This window comes from Amia ocellicauda, chromosome 18 (assembly GCF_036373705.1).
Source record: "Amia ocellicauda isolate fAmiCal2 chromosome 18, fAmiCal2.hap1, whole genome shotgun sequence".
Taxonomy (NCBI): Eukaryota; Metazoa; Chordata; class Actinopteri; order Amiiformes; family Amiidae; genus Amia; species Amia ocellicauda.
The window spans coordinates 14,257,427-14,283,351 of record NC_089867.1 but is presented as its reverse complement, the minus strand read 5'-3'; the positions used below and the strand labels follow the sequence as shown (position 1 = coordinate 14,283,351).

The 25,925-nt window shown below is 42.2% G+C and overlaps 1 protein-coding gene across 1 annotated transcript; it reads left to right on the top strand.

Moving 5' to 3' along the window:
* Positions 1-9,352: 9,352 nt before the first annotated feature.
* ino80c (INO80 complex subunit C) lies at positions 9,353-19,764 on the top strand. Its single transcript, XM_066690872.1, has 5 exons — positions 9,353-9,699; positions 11,068-11,178; positions 17,261-17,372; positions 17,460-17,527; positions 17,744-19,764. Exons 1-5 carry the CDS (start codon positions 9,472-9,474, stop codon positions 17,873-17,875), a joined length of 651 nt encoding a protein of 216 aa, XP_066546969.1. The 5' UTR covers positions 9,353-9,471; the 3' UTR covers positions 17,876-19,764.
* The last annotated feature ends 6,161 nt before the right edge of the window (positions 19,765-25,925 follow it).

The following is a 25,925-nucleotide window of genomic DNA, read 5'->3' as shown; positions in this document are numbered from 1 at the left end:
TACCGAACACAACCTACATTTGTTTTCTTTTATAAATAGAAGCTGCTGGCAGAAAGCAGGGCTCACTTTGTACCGTGTGTGTTCAGGCAATAATACATGTAAATTGGAGCCCATAATAGATGCAAATGAATTTGCTGTCAAGCTATCCTATGCTGGACGCCCGAGGCAGGCTTTTTAACCCTTGCCATACTGAGGCATTACTGCATTGCAGAGCGATAGGGAGATCGCAGTGCATGCCATCATATTAACATCAAGGCACAGAGTTTTCATTTCTACTTTGATAAGAAGTGGGAGGTGGAGACTGTAGTGAAAACTCAGCTGTGGGTTAAAGAGGAATGAAACAATTCATCAAATAAGTAAGAATATATAGGCAGAGGGACGTACGGCTGCCCCCTTTTAAATAACTTACCCCTAGGCAAGGGTAGTCCAAGGTAGATCAGATTTTGGCACCAGTGCTGCTGATGAGGTGTAGCAGGCTTTCCACTATTCCACTGTCTGCCCTCTGCCTGGGCACTGTCGCCCCAGACACTCGACTCATCTCCATCTGCCCTCATCACCAGAGGTCAGAGGTCAAGAGGAAGCAATTTCAAGGTAATTATATTGGGTCAGGATTGGCTTTATGCCAACAAAGATAGGCGAGCCAATATGAAGATTTGCATTGGCATTATCCCAGCTCAACCATAGTCATGCTGGGGGAAGCCATCACGATTCAACGTATCTGGAGACTCTGCGCCAATAACAGGTCACCAGTGCCCTAGCAGAGCTTAGTGTTATATTTGAAGACTCCAGGTGAAGGTTGTCAAGGATTAAATCTACTCCAGATCTACTACCGGTTGCAAGTTCAGTGATTAATCAATCAGAAATAGTATGGACACTACATTGTACCAAAATGGCTGCAGACCTTAAAAAGCCAATGAAAGCCAATGGGAGGAAAATAGGCTGATAAAAGTGATAATTAATACTGATTAACTTAATATCCCCCCCTGTGTTTTTAATGAAACAGGTCTAAAGATAATGTCATGTCTGATTGCTGGAGTTGATTTTAATTAGGGCTCCACGTTTTCTGCATCTATTTTTGACATTTCTTCATGACCTTAATGTAAAATTAGGTGTGTTTATGCAGTCTTTTTATACAATCAGGAGATCAAGAGGAAAATTAGGTCAAGTGATTCTTCTGCATACCATCATTTAGACAATACTGTATTTTGGATTGGTTACTGTTTTATTCTCAGTGTACAGTGTACGGCTTTAGTAAAACGCATGATAGGATCAGTCTGGTGATATGTGTCCTTTTATTGAGAAACACATCAATAACATTCTTATATAAACTAACAAGAGATGGGGAGGGTTATAGATTAAACATGTATGAGCAATAAAGGCATGGCAGCTTAACATATTTCACAGTATACCACGGAGGAACTAGTGTTGAGAATATATAAGGATTCTAAATTAAAATGTGTAGAATGGAGATAGTAAACCATAGTCTTCCCTCTCCTCTGTTTATTGCAGCCTTGCTTCTGTCTTGCATCTCTGCTGCCGGAGAATATATAACTTCAATAAGAGAGAAAACGCACACGAGACTCTGCTCAACCAGTTAGCAGACCTGGCAAGTGACAAGAGGTATCATTTAATGAGTTTGTTTTCTTTAATAAGTAAAACGGGCTAGATCACAGTAAATTTGTATGCAACAATGTTGGGCAAAAAACACTGATAAGATTAAATGAAAGAAACAAGCAGCAGTGTGGGAATGTGTAATAAGGGCTGCCAGTGGAAGGCAGTTTGATACACATGCAGACTCGCACAGCACTGCACTCATTAGCATTGGGAAGAATATTTTTAGTTATACAGCCATTTCATCCCTATATCAGAGAGGAGGGGCACTATCAACACAAACAACCCGTCAACTTTCCCTGAAAAAATAGGTTTCCTCTGATTAGCTACAAACAAAATAGGTGTCGACATACTCTGGATTATTCTGCACTGGCTGTGTCAGACTGGTTGAAGTTTGGCTATGCATGAAATAGCCTGTAAAGACTTGATTATACAGAAACTCAATAAACTCTTATTTTCAGTTGAGGAAAACTATTCAGACAAGGCCAAGCATTGCATTTTTGCACTTTATTACATCACTGGAGCACTGGATTATTACATCAGTTCACTTCCCATTACAAATGCTATTTTTCCTTTTTTAACCGTAGTAGACTATTGCATGTTAATCAGATCTCTGAGGCTAGTTTGTTGTTTTCTTCCAAGCATTCTGGGTTCAAAGGACCTTGCAATAGTGGAAGAAAATTCAGTCCTGAAATAAACACCTGGTCACCCTGAGGAAAACACTTCAAAACTGGAAGGCAATGCAAAATATACTTTCAATGCTAGATCAAAGCTCGAAGGCTTTTTAATTCAGTGCAAGCATGGGCTGCTCTGGCTTGGCATATGCTTCGCTTTATGCATTGCTGCCAACAGTGGAATTATACAATAGTTATGAGATTGGCCAATGATTAGTTATTGGCATATGTTAGTTGACATCATTTCCAATTCCAATTCCGATTCCAAACAGGGTGTGAGTTATTCAAACCTCTGTTTTCCAAGGGTGTCTGCTGAGGCCCAGCTCGATTGTGTCCCTCATTGCGCTCCACTGATGTCTCTGACACATCGTCCTGCACTGATAAGAAGGAGAGTAACACTTGGATGTTGCTTCCTGCCACACAGCTATGTCAGCTGATACAGGGCTGCCCCAGTCCATGTGGTGAAGCTTATCACACTGGTATCAGTCTGGGTAAAAAAAAAAACTTGAGATTAATACAAATATATGCCACTCATTTACAGAGCCTTGACCCTTGCTACACCTTTAGGAAGCGTTGCAATACATTGTCATGCTTTTTTCTCTCTCATTCTTTCTTGTTTGGTCTTTCTTTTCCTGTCTTATGTCAGTCAATAAGTCTCCTCAATGGACCCTGTAGCCTGGAGGCCATCTGCTCACATCCAGAGTCTGCTGGGATCAGACCTTCATGCTGGGACTGGAGGTAAAAAAATGAATTCTAAAGGGACAGAAAGCTTCATAGCTGCTTTTTTTCCTTTCTTCTATTTCTTTTATCTCAGGCGATTGTGTGACTGCCAAGGGAACACGGAGAAAGGATCTGGGAGTTTGAGATGACCCAGGGCAAGATTCCCTCTGTACAGCCCTGATTAAAACCGGCCAGCACGTCACCAGTAAAGACAGTGTCAGCGCAGCGCTTGGGTTCCTGCTTGGGTTATGGATTTTCCTGCAGCCCATTAATAAACATGGTATTCCACATCCTATCCACACATTCAGACCAAGACCCAGGTTATAAAATGCACAATTAAGTCTGGACTCATTTCCTAGAATTAGCCCAACAGTTCCATGAGTGAATGAGGCTTATTAGAGGGGCTCTGATTTCCACCACTGAAACTAAATAGTTGGCTACACGCAGTAACTAATTACCACAACCAGTAGAGAAGGGACTTTATTTATTTACTTACTTACCATATTGCACTACAGAGGCATAAAGGTCCCAGATTCCTGACACTACAGCTGGATGAGGCATTCATTCCTGTTATTCCTGCGAGATTCATACATTACTTCATTAAGAATCTGTGCCCATTACTGTACAGTGTTACCACGAATTGATATGACATTCTAGCAGGAGCCATTCAGGCACAAGGTTAAATTAGGTGTGAACTGCATGTCAGCATCACTTTCACAGACAGTTGCTGCATGAGCATTCCCATACTCTCGCCTTTACATGGTAAAGCATTAAGGCATATCTCTCTATGTACTAATATTTATCTGTAGAGGTCATATAGATAGCGACATGCATGGAAATTTAATTTGTTTTCGAGTGAATACCCACAAGTCTAGACCTTTTTGAAAACGTTAATTTTGTCTACATGAACATGGAATGAAATGGGCCACCATCTGAACCTCCTGTAGCTTTTATACTGAGCGCTTTTTGGGCAGAAACACAAATGAGCTCCCAAGGCTCGAATTACACGTCCTCTCTCTTCTTCGCACTTTGAAAGCTGTTCGTTTTTATACGCGCCATAGCTGTGATGGAGGACACATAAGGTTTAATTTTGCTGCAAGGACTCCTCAAGTGTGTTTCCAGCTGGCACAGGGCTCACACAGTAACTCTCTGGCTTGTTCCTTCTCCTACCCACTGATTATAGGCACCAACCTTTGAACCAGGGATGAAACACATTGATTCATGCTGAATGGGGGAGTCTTGCATTCACAAAACTTTCTGCGCAGTCCTGCAGTTTTTATACCTATATTTTTTAACAATAGGTAAGGTCTACAGTATCACAGAAGGTACTGCAAGTACAGTAATTGCTCCCTTCCATGTATTTTGTTCTTCATATTGCTTCAGTTGTAATGCTTCTTATACCTGCCTGGAAAGCAGGGCTCCTCAGTCCTCTGGGAACAAACAGTCTGCTTTATACAAACAGTTAATACTTGTAATGAAAGGATAGGGCACAGTAATTGCTGCAAATTTCTTGTGACTAAGCTGTACACTAACTTGCTTCTGAAATAAAATTGGCATGGCTAACATCCCCTTGCATGTTAGTCAGTCTTTCAGTCAGACATCCAGTTAAGCATATAAACACATTTCAGTCAGTTTGGGGATTTGTTTCCTGCTGCTTCTGAAATTCAAACGAGTGAGAAAAGTAAGAACAATAATAGAAAGAATGACTTTGTTTCCCCCAGAAAATGGAGCCCTCTCCTTTGAGATTTGGTGTTGTTTTATCTGGCTGTTTCCCCAGCTCCCTGCGTTCTTGATAACCTTTTATTTTTGGCCAGCTGTGAGCCTGGTTTAGATGTTTTGACAAAGCCAGGCCACAAATTAAAAACCCAACTCTCTTTTTGGAGCGGACTCTAGTGCGTCCTGGCTAGTCCTAAGTGCAATTTACCTACGCTGCAGTCTGGAATTATCCATCATTTCTTTTTCTTTTTTTCATCCCTCAAGAATTCATCTTTGCTGGAAGAAGAATGGCTGAAAACAGTATTATTGACTGCAGAGCTGTGATTTATTCTTTTTTCAGTTTATTTATTTGAAAGTATAGAAGTGCAGGATTTGTGTTTTTGTAGTCCACTGGAAGCATTTTTTGTTTCAGAGACTGGGAGTTACTCAGATTCTAACAACAGTGCTAAAACGACACAAAGAGATAGAAAAAGCTGTTTGCCCAAAGCCTGCTTAATGAAGACTGTTTAAAACTGATTACTGTTAAAAGCTAATTTCATTATATTTTCTTAATTTAAGTCCTATGTTTATAAATGTGAACAAGACAGATGATTCTGTTCTGCCAGCTGCTTCACAATATTGTTCTTAGGATTTCATCCAAGACTGAATGACTGATCTTGACCATCCATACTAAATTAATATACTTTCTACAAGCCTAAAATATTAATGGGTCTATTCATTGACTCAGTTGTTCCAGACACGGTGAAGGTAGTCTTCTCTGGGACAAATATGCCAGTCAATCTATACCCGAATGCATTTCACTAAAGCTACACCACATCTAAGCTTACCTATAAAGAATACCGGTTGTTTTCTGTTTGCAATACTTTGACTGACCACCTCAAAGCTATCAAATTCAGTTATTACAAGCCTTTTTTGTTTCAGGACTTCTGTTTAGATCTATATAAATAGCATTAATGAAGACAGAAGGAAAGTGGGAAAAGTGGGCAGGGGATCAGTGATACATTTTCACACAAGACACTTATGGAGTGTTCATGCCCTAACCCTGACTGAAACAGACAAATCTGAATCATTTATTCAGATAATTTTCTCTGAGGTATGACACACTCATTAGGGACGCTTTATATATAATGTATATAGGGTTAGTATAGTAGTATAATGTTGAAGACAATTAATGTTTTCAATTATAGATTGAAATATAACTGGAGGACACCCAGAGGAAATGGGCGTCTCCTGGCAGATTCTCTCTCTCTGTCTTTACATTTTTAATGACATATATTTATTTAAAAACATGTTTGCAGATTGAGCTGCAGTAGTGTGGAGCAGTGGTCAGGGCTCTTGGACTGAGGGGAGGGTTGTGGGTTTAATCCCAGGTGGGGGACACTGCTGTTGTACCCTTGAGCAAGGTATTATAGTGCTCCAGTAAAACCGCAGCTGTATAAATGGTTAATTATATGTACAAATAATGATATGTATTGTAACAATTGTCACCCTGGATAAGGGCACCTGCTAAGAAATATCATTATAAAATGTTACCTGTATTGCTCATAGCAACTGTCTTCTATGAAAAAAAATGAGATGTCAATTGCTGTATTGAATAAAATGCTTTTACCCTGTAACCCACTATGTTTTAATTCAGAGCTGAGTGCCAAGACAGACTGAGGTACGTTCCACATGGGAAAAGGAGAGAAAAACAGAATGCTTAAGATCTCTGCAAAGCCCATATAACAAACTCTGAGTCCACGGGGATGTGATCTCGGGGTCAGGTTAGCGGATAACAGCAGCAGGATGTATTACAGTTCTTAAACACAAATGTTTCTTACAGTAAACCGCTTTATAACCTCACCATAAATTAGATTAGGTTGGAAAATTCCATCCTCCTGCGCTCTCTCCAGCTCTCCCATCAGCCCCCTCCTACCCCAGACACTCGTCCACAGTGAGATCATGTCTCCCATTGAACCATTTTCACCAGTGAAGTCATCTCTCTCTCAGTGCATTGGATTCATGGGTGATACAAGTCACTGCTGCCCTGTGAGAACAGCACAAAGACGTTTGTGTAAACTAAATGCCACCCTGGATAAGGGCATCTGTTAATAAATCATTATTATTATTATTATTATTATTAATATTATTAATAACATGGGTGAGGATACATTTATAGATTTTGGTGTTAAGCCATCTGTACTGGACCTGTAAAAGTGTCTCAGAGTTTACCTGATTCTACTTTGTGCAACACTTTTCCCTTTTCCAGTCAAGAGCCTTAGGTCATCTGTACATGACAGATCGCCACATCTACAATATACAGTCGGTGCTGTAAACATCTAATGCTGATAATCTTTGTTTCTTTTAATGAGAAGACATCCCATAGAACCTATGCAAAAACTTTAAGAGGAAATTTACAACACCAGATAGAAAAGCAAAAAAGCTGTTGGGTAATTTTCTTTTTTTGTGATTGTTTGCACATTCTTCACAGTACCTCTTCAGAGAATAATATCAGTATCAGTAACAACAGCTCTGTAAAAATAAATCCCTGTAACTGTTTCCTCAGGGGAACCAATCCATGATGGTATACAATGTGTGCCTGGGTGATCTCATTACATCCTGTGTTTTTTTTTAATGGAATTCAAGGTACAAATGTGCAAAAGGAAATGTGTCCCCAGAGGTCTTATTATGTATGGCTTGACCTGAAAAAACATATCTCCCCGGCAGGGCAGAAAGTGGTTAATACTTGTTTGAGAAGTGCCGCCATTGGAGCTCCCTCACCATCTTTCTGTTTCAATAATGGCTGATACAGTGAGCCAGCAGTTAGTGTTAAACTTTCCCAGTTCGCCTGTTGGAGGACTTCCGTCATATTCCGTAGTGACCCATTTGGACAGAGGAAAGATCTTCATGGCAACTACGCAACTGCAGAAGAGGGAATACTGCACGACAAAGTGTGGTCCAACACTGTCAACACTCAGCACATATATTGCTTTTTTTTCAGCACAATTACATGTAATAATGGGCCAGCAGAAGGAGATTAGATGTATAAGGGAATCATTTTTGATGGTGATGGAAAATAATATTGTTGGCAAATTACTATATTTCCATTGACATGAGGTTCTGAAATACTTCGAAATCCATTCTACACTCCAGTTGCTATTGCAGCTTAAAGCATTGCAGTGCAAATGAAATTAAACCCAGACCTTTGTTTATCCTGTTAAAAACACACACTCTTAACTGTCTGCCTTCAAGCTAGCATTTTCTGCTATGAAAATATAATTTTTACTATAAAGGTTGTTCCTGTTATTCCAAACAATGACATGTTTGGCCTCTAGCATATTTCTCTTTTTATTTAGATGTTATTGTCAAGCTCCATTTCCTTATATATCTTTTCAGTTACAGATTTCTGAAATGCCGCCTATAAAATAGGGTAGATTCGGTACTGCATACTGAACACAAACCAGGCTTCTTGGGCGCCATACATTATACATAGTAATGGAGACCATGTGATGTCTGTGTTCTAATTAGAGGATATTTTATTCTAGCTAATAATCGTTAATGTTTAATATGTTTAGAAAAAAGGGTTGCCAATTAAATACAAGTTACCCTGTTAGTTGGACTCCACAGATTCTCTGGGACCCTTCAAGAAACAGATGGACAAAGTGCATTGGATCCATAAGCTATAGCCACAAAACGAGCAGGACTAAGACAATGGTTTTCTCTTGTTTGTGACCTTTTTGTTTTTACTGAGTTCAATCCAATTGAATACATGAGATCCATTTGAAGTAAAAGTCCTCTGAAACATATAGTAGGCCTATACGTTTGTCTGTATTGCAGTACAGTATGACTTGAGGTTCATGCATTGTTACTGTTTGTGTTTTTTGGTTTTTCTGTGTATCCCTCGTCATGACTAATGGTCCTGCAATCGTACATATTAAATGTTCTTTTGCAGCAACATGAATAATGAGTTTCTTAAAAAAAAAAAAAAACAGAAGTGTATTGTCTCTAATTCCTGAGAGCTTTGCGAAAGTTAATTGCCTCTGAAAAAGCTCCTCGCAGGGACTGCAGCTCAAAGCCATCTTCTAAACCAGTAGTTAATTGTTCAATTCTCTCTAGCATAATGGGAAAACGATTTTAAAAAGCCATCTTTTCTCAATCTGAGATCTGTCAGCACTAGGAGTCCCCTTTCCGTCAAAGAGAGGCACCAGACAAGAGAGCAAAGATGGGCGCCTTAAGCAGATTAAATGCTAGATGAAAAAGGGGATCACAAAAATCAAAATAATCCATGAATAATCACCCATATACTCATGTGATTTATTAATACATTTACATATGTTTAGTCTATTATAAATATGACATATACCACAACTATCACCTTTTACTATTGCGACATTAAACATTGTTTCAAGTGCCTAGTTGTTCAATTAGTTATGTGATTGTGATTATCGCTTGAACCTCATTGGAAGTTAAAACCATAATCATTATCCGTGCATACACTTCTTCAGACAGACACACTTCCTCCAACGCTTCAGATTTAGATACAGATCTTTAATATTGGTAACTGTTCTAAGACGCTGCAATTTGATTGGAGGAGAAGACATAGACAGCGAATCTACCGCCAGGCCGGACCAATCAGACGCTTTGTTGTTATATCGCACTTCCGCTTCCGGGTGAGGACTGTGAGGTAAAACGTGCAGCTCCTTGCGGTAATTAAGCACTATACACAATTAAATAGTGTTATTAATACACTTAATCAGTGCTGTTAATATTCATGACATTTGTCTCGACAATGGAGGAAATACCAGCCGCGCCGCTGCCTGCAGAGACGGTCCCCTGTCCTTCCCCCAGTGCAGGCGCTCAGCTGCCGGCTCCGGCGTCTCAGGCTCGGGGTAAGAAGCGGCCGGCCAGCCCTGCCTCCAGCGCCGGCGCGACCCCGGCCAACAACAGCAAGAAGAAGAAGCTGAATTTTCCCGGCGCCGCCGCACAACCTCAGGCACAGGTGAGCCGCTGTAAACGACAGTGCTGCTGTAACTGTCCATCCATGATTGGGGAGTTACTGGCAGCTGCTCAGAAGTGAAACCGTGCAGTACACGCTAGTATTGATGCTGTTACATTGCGTACTCACTCAGTGCGGGTTTCCCCAGTGCTTTCTCGATGTTCAGCCTGGTTCCCGGTCTTAAAATGGGGCAGGTGACCATAACCTGTTCATGATGGGGTTGCAAAGCTATACAGCGGCAGGGCTCTGTATGCTGCTGCAATGCAGTATCGCAAGGTTAGGGCCGCATGTCTCCTGAACTCCAATGGGTGTGGATTTTGATGGCCCGAGCTTCAGTTTTGTTACAGCTGGTGTTGGATCTGGTGTATGTAGTGCAATGGTGTACAGTCTAAAAAGTTATCTATTGACCCATCTTTGTGTCTTTCCACTGGCTAAATGTGTGCATTATGTATTCGACTCTGTCTGTCTATCTGTGTAGCTATTTACTTTATGATCTACTTATGTATGTATTGATTCACTCACATATTTGCTCCCCATTATTTATTTCTACACTCAGGTCTTCTGCCTTGTGTGTCAGGCTGTGTACATTAATTATATAAACTGCCCTGTCTTTTTCGTGTGTCAGGAGCCTTTCGGTTTGTATCGAGCCACATATTTGCCAGTTTTGTTTCAATTTGTGTGCTCGGAGCTTTCGATATTGACTTATTGATCTAAATCCAGCTGCCTTGCAGTAATAACTAAATTGTGTGTGTGCTGTCAGCCTGTCAGCAGAGCAAGTGTGGAGTTGAGATGAGAGGGGGAAGAAAGAGAAAAGGAATAGCAAGTAAGTGTGAATATTAACAGGATAAAGAACAGTCGTCTGACAATAGCCTGCTGGTGAAGAACTGCAGCTTTAGGGCTTACCTGCCTTGATCCTTGTGGGTCCTGATTCGTACCCCACAGGCTCTAACATGCACAAAAAGACTAAAGCCCTCAGCTTACCCTTCCAACACTTGTGATCCTGTTGATGTACAGCATGCAGTTGTGGGTCATGGCTCCTGTAAATACTGGATTTTACTCCAGAAAAAACGCTTTCCTATGTTGCAGATGAAACGTCTAAATCCATGGAGTTGCTCAGGGTTAAACTGATGTTTTTTTTTTTTTTTTTATATTAGTCCTAACATTTAATTGAAGAATGACTTGCATTACATCATGATGAAACTTTGATTTAGAATCAGTATTTTATTAATAGAAAAAGTATGGCCGCTGTGGTGATATTGTAAGAAGAGTGCTATGAAAGGGTGAGATGTTCTCTGTCTATGTGGTGCTACCCCAGATTTGATCAGTATTGCTGTGAATGTGGATGAAAGACTTGCCTGCTTCTCTTCACAGATGGCTACAGTGGATTCGGTAGGAGAGAGTAAGTCTATGACCGCTGACCCCAGCACTGTGACCCCTGAGACTACAGTCAAGCCCATGCCATTTAAGGACCCTAACTTTGTGGTGAGTGTTGCCCAGAACTCGAGGGCAGCCCCTTTACACATTACACACATCATGGGGCGTGTTCTTTTAGTGATGAAACAAAACCATATGAATATTGCCATTGTAGTTAAAGGATTGTTAATCTAGCACTTACTGTGTATTTTACCTATTTTAGTTAATAATGTAAGGTAATAAAATACAGATCATATTTATACTTTCTTCTGTTTCTCATTCTTATTTACTTGTTTTTATGCACACATGTCCTTGCTGAGTTTGTCTTTGAGCTTGTATTACTCAACAGATTAAATATCCTGTCGTTAATTTTAATTACCGGAAGAAACTTATTCTGTTGAGCAGCAGCAGCAGCAGTTTTATTTAAACTGAAACCAAATTAATACCAGTGGCTTCAGTCTCAAAATGCAGTTGCTGTTTCACAGTGGGTTTGCTTTCTCAGACTGTATTATGTATTGAACAGTGTTAAGCTTCTGTTCCAAATGTATTGTGACGCGTCCAGAACAAAATCCGCCTGAAACCATGATACATGTGTGCTTTACTTGCACTGGCAGGAATCTGTCACCGAAGCAGCTGTATCCTGCCTTATTGTGGAAACATTCTCTCTGGTTTTCCCCAGGGGTGAAGCTCTGAGCTCCCCTGACCTACGAGAAACAAGATCCTGGCACCGCATCTACAGTGAGGGAAAAAAGTATTTGATCCCCTGCTGATTTTGTACGTTTGCCCACTGACAAAGAAATGATCAGACTATAATTTTAATGGTAGGTGTATTTTAACAGTGAGAGACAGAATAACAACAACAAAATCCAGAAAAACGCATTTCAAGAAAGTTATACATTGATTTGCATGTTAATGAGGGAAATAAGTATTTGACCCCTTCGACTTAGTACTTGGTGGCAAAACCCTTGTTAGCAATCACAGAGGTCAGACGTTTCTTGTAGTTGGCCACCAGGTTTGCACACATCTCAGGAGGGATTTTGTCCCACTCCTCTTTGCAGATCCTCTCCAAGTCATTAAGGTTTCGAGGCTGACGTTTGGCAACTCGAACCTTCAGCTCCCTCCACAGATTTTCTATGGGATTAAGGTCTGGAGACTGGCTAGGCCACTCCAGGACCTTAATGTGCTTCTTCTTGAGCCACTCCTTTGTTGCCTTGGCTGTGTGTTTTGGGTCATTGTCATGCTGGAATACCATCCACGACCCATTTTCAATGCCCTGGCTGAGGGAAGGAGGTTCTCACCCAAGATTTGATGGTACATGGCCCCGTCCATCGTCCCTTTGATGTGGTGCAGTTGTCCTGTCCCCTTAGCAGAAAAACACCCCCAAAGCATAATGTTTCCACCTCCATGTTTGACGGTGGGGATGGTGTTCTTGGGGTCATTCCTCCTCCTCCAAACACGGCGAGTTGAGTTGATGCCAAAGAGCTCGATTTTGGTCTCATCTGACCACAACACTTTCACCCAGTTCTCCTCTGAATCATTCAGATGTTGGCAAACTTCAGACGGGCCTGTACATGTGCTTTCTTGAGCAGGGGGACCTTGCAGGTGCTGCAGGATTTCAGTCCTTCACGGCGTAGTGTGTTAGCAATTGTTTTCTTGGTGACTATGGTCCCAGCTGCCCTGAGATCATTACCAAGATCCTCCCGTGTAGTTCTGGGCTGATTCCTCACCGTTCCCATGATCATTGAAACTCCACGAGGTGAGATCTTGCATGGAAACCCAGACCGAGGGAGACTGACAGTTATTTTGTGTTTCTTCCATTTGCGAATAATCGCACCAACTGTTGTCACCTTCTCACCAAGCTGCTTGGCGATGGTCTTGTAGCCCATTCCAGCCTTGTGTAGGTCTACAATCTTGTCCCTGACATCCTTGGACAGCTCTTTGGTCTTGGCCATGGTGGAGAGTTTGGAATCTGATTGATTGATTGCTTCTGTGGACAGGTGTCTTTTATACAGGTAACGAGCTGAGATTAGGAGCACTCCCTTTAAGAGAACGCTCATAATCTCGGCTCGTTACCTGTATAAAAGACACCTGGGAGCCAGAAATCTTGCTGATTGATAGGGGGATCAAATACTTATTTCCCTCATTAACATGCAAATCAATTTATAACTTTTTTGAAATGTGTTTTTCTGGATTTTTTTGATGTTATTCTGTCTCTCACTGTTAAAATACACCTACCATTAAAATTATAGACTGATCATTTCTTTGTCAGTGGGCAAACGTACAAAATCAGCAGGGGATCAAATACTTTTTTCCCCTCACTGTATCGCAGAAGTGCTGTAACACGAGGAGTTTGTCTCGGTGCTACATGCTGTTCTGCATCCATTTAATTACTGTGCAGGGGGGGGTTGATTATCCTGACCAAATGGATCAATTAGCTGAATTAATTACTAAAAGCCACCTTTGGAGACAATGTCATTGAGCTTCTGCTTAGATATTCTTGTTCTCTCTTTGCCCCCCCTTATGTTGTGCTGATCAATATAGGCTGCTTATACCCTGGGCATAGGAGGGGATGTTCATGTTCATGGCTAATTAAGGCAAAATGTGCTGGACTTGTTAAGTGATATCCAAATAACTGGGCAGAAATGAACGGAATGCTTTAATTCCAAAGTGTTAACAGAAGCAGAAGTTTTTAGGAAACTGTGAAATTGGCTTGAAGGCCTCAACTTACTTTCACATTTTTGCGGGGGGAGAAAAAAAACAAGACACGGAAATGAAAGGGTGATCACCGCTCTTTGTGTACATCGGTATGCATTATTCTCAGGGTGTTACAACCGTACCAATGCACCATTACTGCCTGATGAGTGGACACTGTGTGTACTGTGTGCTTTACTAAACCACACCTCATTTAGAGAGCCCTGTATATACCATCACAAGGATGCAGATTTATGTGTATGCATGTTCTTTTCATACATCCATGGAAGATGTTAGAATTATGCCACCAATATCGCATTTCTTGAATTTCTGATAAACCATTGCCTAGTTGGTGAAATGCTATGTTTCAGATTTTAAAAAATAATGCAAGACATAATTTAAATATTTTTTAATTAGATTTCATTCAAACATGCGTCCTTACACAGCTTGCCAGAAAATATCCAGACATTTGTAAATTTAAAGTCAGAGAAAATTAAGAATTACGATTCTTAATTTTAGGCTGTCAACTGTGTTTTCTGGGAAGGATATTAATACCCATGCTATTCAGAAGACAAAAGAACAATTGGAATTAATTATAGCCCTGATACTCTGATTTTGTCATAACTGTCCAATTTAGATTGGAATCCTGTCTTTGATGTGACTTGGGGGCGAAGGGTAATTCAGGCTTGAAATTAATGCTTTCGTCTTTCTGCAGTGATTTAGTTCTTGCCAGGCAGCATATTTCAGTCAGCCCTGTTCTTAAGGACAGTGTGGTTAGTCTGGGTGAAGGAGGAATCGGGCCTTTCATCAGAGATGGGTTTTCTCCCAATGAATAATCTAATGAACCCCTGTGATGTAGATAAACCGATCATATCTGTTTACAAAAGAGATCGTTGTTAAATTAAATGGCATTACGCTACTCCTCTCAGACTCTTCAATCCATATTACTGTGTTTAATCTCCCAGTTGTGTTTTTAGACACCCATATTTTTTTGCTAATGTGGAAATATATTGTTTTGACACTTTTGATGTTTCCTTTATATAGTATTATTTTTTCTAATTTCTGACGGCCGTATCATCATGCACTTTCCTGGGATGTATTCTGCTGCTGTTGCTCAGGCAGTTGTTCATCTATAGCTTTCCTGACTACAGAGGCAAATGTTGACTCTTGGCGCCTAAAGCCGAGTGTCAGTGGGGAAAGGGGTTGCTATGGACGTGCGTAGAACGGACATTAATTTTGTCTACATTTTATGCGATGTACTTCATGGAAGCCATTGTATGAGCTTTCTTATTGTAGGTAATGGCCACCTGTCCTCTGGTAATACACTGATGCAATTGATAGGCCATGCAGAGACTTCTCACCCGAGGCACAGTTACCCTTCCTTGGAGCTGACTGGGATTTGATTATGGGAATGACCGATGAAGGCTGTGGTTGGCTCTTCGGTTTGTCTGCCCATAACGGTTTTCTCTGAAATGATCGTGTTTGTTCTCATGGTGGGCGAGGGCTTCTGGGAGAACTACCTATTGTGAGCCCGCCCGCGCCCAAGAGTGCAGTGACACTTTAATAAACCTCTTTGGGGTATCGATTCAGATTACCATGTGAAATGATGCAATAAAACACGAGGCTGTGACTTAGCCGGGCACTCGGCGAGAGAAGGCTTATGTGAGTGGACATGGGGCCACACTCCGCTCGCGAGATGGGTGCCCATCAGCAGCTGGAGCATGCGTGGCGCACTGCAGCTCCTTGGGGCGTAGTTGTAGCTCGAGATTCGAGAAGAGCTTTGTTATTTGGCCGAGGAGGAATGAGGGAATGATCTTTCTAATATACACCAAGCATCTTCTCGTTTCACTGGGACACCTTTTAGTTAGAGCTCTAGACAGGTGATGCTGCACCTACCTGTGTCTGGCACCTCAGGCAGGGTCGTTCTGTGTACCCTTCAGAGCACTGCATCCCCAACAGGTAAATGGACGTTTTGTGTGGCACAGCCCCAGACCCTCCCCTGTCAGCATGGGGAGGTTAGCTACTGTACAGATTCCAGTTAATTTGTGCAGTTGTACCATTCACATTGTCCGCGGATTGTTTTGTGTAAAAACAATGAGAAACACCGGAAAAAAAATGTCATTGCAAATTTTCTGCATTGTGAATTTCAATTATTTATTGTTTTTAATGAGGGGAAATTTGGTTGCGTGCCTCTGTACAGTTTCTTTGCTGGTATCTCCTGTAGCTCATTTCCTACTAGTTTATCACTTCTAATCGAGTAATTGCAACACTTGGGGTGTGACGGGACGTTAATAGACTTTCATACCAGGGAAGAAACTGGGCTTAGATGTACTGCAAAGTATACGATCAGGCAATTAACAAGAATGGCTGAATTGGAAAATTATCTGTATGTTCTAGGACAATTGGGGAGGGGGGGGAGAAAAGTATGATTTTTCTGAACCTTTGAAGAACCTAAAATGCTCAGGAATGTAAAATTGATAGTGGGGTGAGCAACATTCTTGTTTTCTGAAAGCTTTTGGGGAAAGGTAAGTAGTATAGTATGGTATTGTTCTTCAAAAACGTGCTCTGGAAATGTGCTTCTATCACTAACATTGTCCCATCATCCCATCCTGGACCACTGAACACTGAGGAACAGAGCAGTAGTGTCTTCTGTTCCAGCCCAGCTGGAGTTGTAGAAAGACCTTTAAATCATGTTGTATATGCCTAATTGATAAGATAACAATTGTAATTGGTTACATAATGAGACCCAAGTTAATTAAGTAAGAGAGAGCCAGTTGGAACGGAAAACAGAAGACACTGCAGCCCCCCCTGCCCCTGCCCAGGAACTGTCTGAGACTCCTGCTGTGCATAATCTTACCTCCCTTCTTTTCTGTTTTGAAGAAAACAAGCAGGTTTTCTGTTTCCTGATGCAAAGGAGTGCTCTTTCATTCCCTGACAACACCGCTTCAGTTTTACTTTTGTTTTTTTCTTCCTCCTTTTTTTCAAATGATTTCTTCTTTGGCATGATGGCTTCCCACACACTGCTCCAGCAGCCATTAATCCCAGGGTGACTGAAATCAGGCAGCTAATTTGCCAGTCTTTTTGACATGATGGAGGAGTGACAGTGTTTTGAAGTTGTGCCTATTATCCCTCATGCAGAGACGCTGATAAAAAAAATAATAATAATAGTACAAATTTGACTGAAAAAACATTTAAACTGAATGGCATCGCCGGTTTGTTTGTTTGTGTTTGAGTGTTGTTTTGTTGCTGGAATCTAACATACTCGGTGTCTCGCTGACTTATGTTATGCTCCATTGCAGGCAATTTCTTTAATCTTCTCTCTCTCTCTCTCTCTCACCTCCCCACTCCCCCATGTACATTTTCTCTCACCCACTTTGCATCTCTTCCTAACATTCACACCTCCTCCTCTCCGCACCTCCGCTGCCTGCCCTAATGCCCCCCTCCGCCTCCCTCTGTGCAGCACTCTGGCATCGGAGGTGCAGCCGCCGGGAAGAAGAACAGGACCTGGAAGAACCTGAAGCAGATCCTGGCCGCTGAGAGGGTGTTGCCCTGGCAGTTGAGCGAAGCCAGCTGTAAGTCTTCGTTGCCCGCGGACTTGCTTAGTTAGATACGGTGACTGCGGAGTTTGTCCTGTGACGTTTGTTCTGCTTTCATTCCAGACTGTAACATAGATGCCCCCCCTTCCTTCAAGCCTGCAAAGAAGTACTCGGATATCTCTGGGCTGCCGGTGAGTGCCCCGCCTCTTTTGCACCGATGACCGTCTTAATTATTTCAGAGAATCTCTTAATTAACTGCTAACGAGCACGTGTGATTGGATTGGGGCTCTCCAGGTCCAGGGTTCGAGACCCCTGCCTGAGATCATCCCGAGCAGCACTGAGGCTTCAGGTCTCGCCACAGCCCCGCTCCTGCTTCTAACGCTGCATTGTGCCGTGTTGCCCTGCAGGCGAATTACACCGACCCACAGACCAAGCTGAGGTTTAGCTCCACGGACGAGTTCTCCTACATCCGTATGCTGCCCACGGATGCCGTGACGGGGTACCTGGCTCTGCGGAAGGCCAGCTGCATCGTGCCCTGAGCAGGAGCGGGACAGCGGAGGGTCGGCCCAGCACCGAGCGTCAGGCCAGGAAGACTGCAAATGCTCAGCTCTGGAAATTTGCAAGAATACTGTAACATTTTACATGCATACAGATTTACAAAAGAACTAAATTAATTTCCGATTGTGGGAATTATAAGTAGTCCAGGATGTATTCCCATGGGCCCTCTGTCGCTTAAAATTGCACACCAGCCAGAGAGAGAGAGAGAGAGAGAGAGAGAGAGAGAGAGAGAAAAGGAGGTCGGGACACTCGGTACAGACCTCGAGCCCCGATGCCTCCTGCCGTTCCTGAACTGTACTGTGCCGTACAGACTACACACTGAACCGAGACCAGCCAGTGCACTCGACACTCGAGGCTGGAACAGTCTTTTTAAAAAGGCGTGCTAAATCTGGAAGAACATGTGCAGGCCCTGTTGAAGAGGTCTTTCTGGTCTGTAAACTAATCTCCAGCTTCCACAGAGAAAGCTTCCCAACATTCTTCCAAAAGATTCATTTAAAACTACTGCTGTATTTTGTTACGTAGAATTTAGTGAATTTCTGTTACTGAAATAGATGCTTTCAGGGAAGTGAGAAGTGGAAGTGAATTATAGAATTATAATATAAAAAGGAGACATAAGGAAGCATGCTGTTTCAGTATATTGAAGGATATCTGATGCAGATGCACAGGAGTGAATTTCTTGAATTATGAACTCGTCTTTGGATGGTGCCCGTTTTATAAATGCATTCTCAGAGATGTTGCTTATTAATTTATTTGTTGTGAGTAGAGGGACGGCAGGTTTTCACTAAACGTTATGTGCCGAGACTTCAGAGAAGCTCTCCTCTCCCCAGCATGTTTGCACAGTGTAAGCCTGGTGCTCCTGTGAGTTTCTCATAGCTGTGTTTTTGCACCCCTAGACCAGACGGCCCTTTTGACTGGACAAATTGTGCCTTGTTCGTATACTCTCCCCTGGTCGCACATTTAAATGAACATGGAAAGCAAACATTGCAGCAGCTCAGAAGCTTCTGACCCAGGTCTGTTTGAAGTAGGAGCAGCAGAGAACGTGCTGCCAAAGTCCAGTTTTGAACCGGCAGGAATCGACAGCGCAGTGCGCCACGTGCACTCCTGTTCAGAACACGAGGTACAACGCGCACGGCAGCGATTAGCTTGAAGTTTGGCTTTCGGGTTTTAATTAATGCTCGCTCCTGCTCGAACTTTAGATCTTAATTGCAGCTCTGGTGTGCGACGATTTAGCAGGCAGTGACGCTTGAGTGAACGGTGCTTATAATGAAGTGTAACCTGGGTAAAGGTGGGGAGACGTGCACTGCAGAACAGCTTATCTTGGGGTGCCAGCTGGACTGTGATGTGCCAAGCTTTGATTGACATTTCAACATGTGTAACGGCCGGGTACCTGAAATGAGGGACGCAAATCGGCATGCCATATGTGCAAGTGACGCGTTTCTTAGTAACCTAATAATATATTTCTTTTGTAACGAGGAGAGCTTCAAAATATTCAGGATTATAATGGTATGGTGTTGGTTCTTTGTGCCACACATAAATGTATTATGTGATGTTTCAGACCCTTAATCATACAATTTGCAGAAGGCAAAAGGAAACTGTGTGGGTGGTAGAAAACCGTCAGCTTTTGAAAAGAGGAAAGATAATTTCTTCTTACTGTTTGTATTCTATTTTTCCTACCATGTGTAGGAACTGATTTTTTTTTTTTTGCTTCAAAACTGAAATGCAGTATTTTAAACTTGTGACAATTAAAAATCTCTGTTTAGACACGTTTTCTGTATGGGATTTGGAGGGTTAGGAGTGGCAGTTTCATGTACTAATGCATTCTCTGAAAGTTTGTGTGAAATTGCAGGTCATTAAAAGCTTGTGAAATCGATTGCCTTGTCTCTATTTGTATGATCTGCATTCATTTAAGCTCTACTTGAAACCTTTCTTCCTCAAGGCATCTTTTTAAACTGGAAATAGCTGCACAGCAGACTGCTCCTGTGTCCAGATCCCCTTCTTTGTTTTTAACATAAATAGACACTTCTTTTCACAATCCCACTCGCGCAGCAGGAACATGTGGATGAGGCAATGCCCTGGGCAGGTGCTGGAGAAGAGGAGCTGGAGGGGGCCTCGACATCACTCAGTGAAACACTGTAGCCTCGGAGGACATGGGCCGCACAGAACCAGTTTCCGAGCTTCTCGCTGGACCCTCATTAATCTCACAGTTGGCGGTCTTGAGAGGAGGATGCTGGGTGCTTTTCTCGGCACAGTTACCGCAGGGAGGGCAGCGGGTGGGTGGTCTTGGTCTCTGTTAATAATCCAGGCGAGGCGGTTTGGGGTCTGAGACTGAAACAATGCTGCTGCTGTACTGGAAAAGGCAGAGACAGCCACCCTCTCTTTTAAGCCTTGTTGAACACGTCCCCAAAGCTCTTAAATATATTACGACTCTCTCGTATTGATGTGCAGCGTCTCCCTACGGACTCCTTTACCCATCCAAATAACTCCTCAAGATGTTTCTCTCAAGTCTAGATGCTTTGGGCGTCTAGACCTGCATGCCATAAAAATAACTAAAACAGTTCCTTCTCTCCATTGTCTCCTTGTTTAACTGTAGGAGGAGACGTAGGGGCAGAAGTTCTCGCTTGAGTTAAATTCTAGGGGCAGCATTGCGTTTGTGTGTTTCTTGGTACAAGTAATTTATCGCATTAGACACCGTTCTGGTCACCCCCCCCACCCCGCCGACCTCTGAGCTCTTATTCTAATTAAGTTGTGCCACCAAATTAATATCTGTTCTGGGTGTTCAGCAGCTGAGGATTTCGCATTGTCCCTAAGAAAACGTGGATTCAGGAAATAAAGCCCTGGCATTAAAGGAGATGGAGGTGTAGTGGATTTGTCCATGCATAAATGAGTAAATCCTGCACTGGCTCACTCTTCTCTACAGCTGTGCGAGTGTGCAATAGATAGTGCTCCGTACTTTCAACTTGAATTTAAGCAGAGCCGGCAGATCTGCAGAGGTTGGGTGTCTGTTGAAGCAACCTACAGCTGACACTGCTCGTGAACCCCTTCCACCCACAACAACAATTTATATTTTTGCAATTCCCAGGCAGATAGCGATATGGCTCTTAACGCAGGGAGCTGCGAGTCAACATGCAATTAGTCTCCGTTTGATGGTGTTTGTCTCGGGTTCGCCTCGCTCCGAGAGTCAGAGATCCTGTACGTTCAGATTGAGGATCGATACGGGACGGGCCGCCGCGGTGTCGGAGGAGCTGTGTGCAGGGGATCAATAGCCCCAGGCACTGAAGGGAAAAGGACAGTCTTGTTACGCTCCTGGTTGGCTCCCTGCAGTGTGAGTGCTGTCCATAATCCTGTTACACAAACTAGCCTGAAATCACGGGGCACTGCGATTGCCTGCTTCGGCGGGAGGTTCTCTCTCCCCACGATGAAGATTCAGTGGCCTTTGACCTTTACCACACCTGCATACGTAGTGATTTGTTTGCTTACATTTATATTTCCCATCTTGTATCTTTTATTTGTTCTCCATAATCCGCTTTAATTCTTTAAAATCAATTATTTTGCCCGTTTATGCTACCCAGTGTGGACATGCCGCAGTATCAACCAGGGAGATGGAAAAAGAGCACAGGCCACATCACTGCCTCTGACTCCTGATGGATTTGTTCAATCTCACCCTGTGCCATAGCGCTTCAGAGGCAGCTCTTTACAGACCGGCAGCACGGAGAGTGGGGTTCAATATAACCAGCTGGACAGATACTCCCTGGACACAGAGAGGACTGGGCTCTTCACTGCCCCAAAACGAATTGATAACTCCCCTTCTAGAAAAAGCCTTAACTGCTGAACAAATGTAATTACACAGAGCAGAAAGGGCATCTTCTCTGGTGAGTGAATCGAGTAATTAACAAATGATCCACTTATCTGGGCAAAAATGTAATAATCATTTGGAATAGCTAATGTGCCTTGCCCGTCTCTCGGGCGTTTGCCTGGATCCCAGAGCTTTAATATCGCCCAGCTTCCGCCATGCCGCGCTCGACATAAAACACAGGGCTTGTCAATCAATAACGCTTAATTGGAGTTCTTGTTCGTGGAATGAAGCCTTCGCCGGCGCTGCCCACCAAAGCTAAGCAAATAATTGTATTTTGTAATTATGATTTTTTTCGCCTTGAGATTAATACACCAGTTGCAGGGCTGATGAAACAGAACAACCCCCCCACACACTCGCTCCAATAGCCCCAGATCATTTAAATGACTTGAGATGATGACTGTTTGACGCATAACTACAAATGTACCCCATCATGCAGTGGGACAGGGCTGCTGTTTGCTGCTGTTGCTGACCTGATTGAGCCCAGAGAAAGAGCCCTGGAGTAGATTGCCACCTGCTGGACAGATGTATTAAGGTCAGGCTTACTGTTCTGGTTATGATTAGAGAAAGGGTTTCCTAATCTTTCTTTCTTTGTTTTTTACTGCAGCACACTACACTTTACCCTGTTGTTACCACAGTACACCACACCACACTTTATTCTGATTTTAGCATCTCACAGCACACAACTTCATTTAGTTTTTACCATGGTATATCACACTACACTTCACTGTATTCATTGAAAATTAATTCACAAACCGGGTTGAAATCTAGCCTGCCACCAGGGCTCCGAACAAATGGCATCAATAGAGAGAACAGCAGGCAGGTCAGTGTGGGCGCTGCTGTGTCAGTTGAGTATCTGTACCTCAGACGTGGTGACATCACAGGATCTAGTTTAGTAACAGTAGTGTATTTAGGCTATGGGCCACCTTCATCAGCACTGCTTGCCCTGGGGTGCGAGCGCTCGGGCTCTGTGCAGGCCAGTCAAGTTCTTCCACACCGATCTCGACAAACCATTTCTGTATGACCTCACTTTGTGCACAGGGCATTGTCGTGGAAGCAAATTCGTATAGAGTGTCACTGTATGCTGTAGTGTTAAGATTTCCCTTCAGTGGAACTACGGGGTCCAAACAATGAAAAACAGGCCCTTCAGCACTCGGCGGTCCCGTTCTGTGAGCTTGTGTTTTCTAGCAATTCATGGCTGAGCTGTTGTTGCTCCTAGAACTTTCCACTTCACAATAACAGCACTTACAGTTGACCGGGGCAGCTCTAGCAAGGCAGACATTTTACTGACTTGTTGGAAAGGTGGCATCCTATGACGGTGCTCCGTTGAAAGTCACTAAGCTCTTCGGTGCGGCCCATTCTACTGCCAATGTTTGTCTAAGGAGATAGCATGGCTGTGTGCTTGATTTTATACACCTGTCAGCAATGGGTGTGGCTGAAATAAACCTGGGGTGTCCACATACTTTTGACCATATAGTGTATCTCCTGCTAACGGGGCACCGGGAGTCACAATACTGTATTCCCTGTAGAGCAGCCGGAGCCACGTTTTCTCATGAAACAGTGACTTTAACTGTGAAATGTCGACACTTGTTGTCTAATTTGACTACTTGCTTGTACAGGAACTGGGTAATATTTATTGCGAAGTCATTCATGATGTATTGATGTGGTTAATGAGTTTATGAGTAAGAACTGTTTTTGGTTGGTTTCACAGTATCCAACAAGCCCGCTGTGCCCAACACTGAGGCTCCACTGCACCGACTCACTGGTGACACGCTCATATACCACATGTGCTGTTACACATGGATGGGTGGCGGGAATTAGCCTGTATACAAAGTGTGTAGTTAACTTACTGCATGCAAAGATGGGGAGAACATGTAAACTACACACAGACAGACCCCGAGCTTTGACCCGAGCCCAGGACCATGTAGTTAAAAAACATCTTTAGTTAGTTTCAGTTTAATTTACAAAAGATACCTTAGCCAAAATGTAGGATTTAGGTTTTATTTTATACATTTTTCAGAAAACCTCAGCGGACTTCTTAATGCCTTAGTGAATGAAGTGGGTCCTCACCTCTACTTGTGGGTCGGCCTGTACTGTAGGCAAAAGGCAGTGAACAAATCACAATTGTGAAATGGTTTCAGTTATTGTATTTGTTGCAGGTCTGTGTGTGGGTGTCAAGTCATTCATTCAGTCCTCATTATACTGCCAGTCAACAACCAAGGGAATATTGTTTTTATACTACTATATAACCACTATAACTATGGTTTCCTATTTGCTGGTGGTAGATGAGGGGGGCATTATAATGGTGGGCGGTATAGCGAGCGAGCACTGTATAACCAAACACGAGTCATGGAAAATGTCCTTGAAATGCCCTGGAACATTATTTCCTAATAAGAGTGGGAACCCTGATGAACATACCTGCTATTATACTACAGCTACCAACTTCAATTTTACATACTATTCCTGATGCACACTGCTTCTAAACTCAATGATACTATAATACTACTCCGATTGCTATCACATAAATGAACCTGCATACAATAATACACATCCAATAATAAATATATAATGTCACAAGCACACAGAGCATCTTCACACCTTCAATCCTGGTCTCCCTGCTGTGCGCCCCCTGCTGGCGGCCTGCAGAGTTATTGATTTTCAACGGCGCACCGTTAATGCAACAATTATTAATTAAACATCAGCAAGAGCTGGCGAGAAAGGGAGGCACTGGATACTGTTGAGAACCAGGTAAATATAATAAAATAATATAAATAAATTGTAATGAGCAAGAGGTGAACACTCTGGACAGGTACCTGATATTAGTACATTTAATTGATTGTTTATATGTGTTGTAGTTTGTTGTATACAGTCGCTATTTTTAGAAATGAAAACTTGGGATAGGATTCAAAAATATTAATATACATTTATGTTTTCCGTCTTTTTTTCTTCTCATAATAAGTTTTAATTCGTATAATGTACTGAGCTGCATGACCTATGTACCTTCAAAAGTAAGGATATTGTGATGTAGTGATAATGATATAGTGATATTGTTTATACATCCAACAAAGTTGACCAAATTACAATCTTTTTAAGTCTCTGTGATAAAAACAAATTATTGTGTTAAAAAGACACATTATTGTGTTGTAATTTGGTCAGCTTTAACAGTTGTGTTGTCCTTGAACAAACACAGAATATGTAAAATTGAACACATTAGTTATAAGAGCACAAGTTAAAAAACATAATGGCATAATGTGAAATTGTACAGTAGCCCACACAAGAATTTGGCTTTTTATTATTTTTATATGGAACATTTCAGATTAATTTGAAATATAGTTTTCCAATTTAATGTATTAAAACAGGACTACATTCCTCAGAATTCAAAATCCCTTACATAAAATAATGTCAAAGCGACACCTTAAAAAAACATCTTCACCCTTAATGACAACATAAACATGTATTTGATGTCAATAGTGTCTAGTGAGCATTAGCTCTATATTTCAGTGAGCTTGTGGCGCCAGCAGAGCGCTGCATTACCACATTATCTCCAGAGATGTGTAGCTCTCCCTTCCTGTGTGGGAATCTGAATTAAAGGAGTACATTTAGACTGATACTGGTTTTAGAAGACTGAAGTGTTTCTGACATTAGACAAGGCATTATATTACATTTTCCCAGTTATACAATGCTCTAGTCTATAAAATGCATAATAGACAACCAATCGATTATTATTCGTATTTCTCTTCCTTTAGTAATGCAGACCATTAAGACACCTATTAAAAGACCACTTGCCAAGACAGGGCACTCTGAATTTGGGACAAAAGTTGAGGTAATGGTTTAAAGTTAATAGAATATTACACTATCAGTGAGTTGATTTTAAATGTTAAATATATAGACAGTGAAAGGGTAAACCTTTCTGATGTTTTCATGCTGGTATTGAGCATAGATTTACAGTCTATGTAAAGATATCCTACTATTCAATTTGCAATACCTCTCAACTGGTTATTAATTATTTAAAAATGTATTTAGTATTAGCACAGTTTTAAAGAAATGTATACCTGCTTGGATATGCAAAGACAGACATTTGTACTTACATGCAGGCCCAGAAGAGAATCGGGAAAGTTCTCAAATGCCGAGTGTTCAGTGCCGGACGGAGAGGGGACCCGTCTTCAGCCAGTCCCGTCTGC

Coding starts and splice junctions, on each gene's coding strand:
- ino80c (XM_066690872.1), top strand. CDS start 9,472: ATGACATTTGTCTCGACAATGGAGGAAATACCAGCCGCGCCGCTGCCT. Junction 17,373..17,459: donor GCAGTTGAGCGAAGCCAGCT/GTAAGTCTTCGT, acceptor CTTTCATTCCAG/ACTGTAACATAGATGCCCCC. Junction 17,528..17,743: donor CGGATATCTCTGGGCTGCCG/GTGAGTGCCCCG, acceptor GTTGCCCTGCAG/GCGAATTACACCGACCCACA.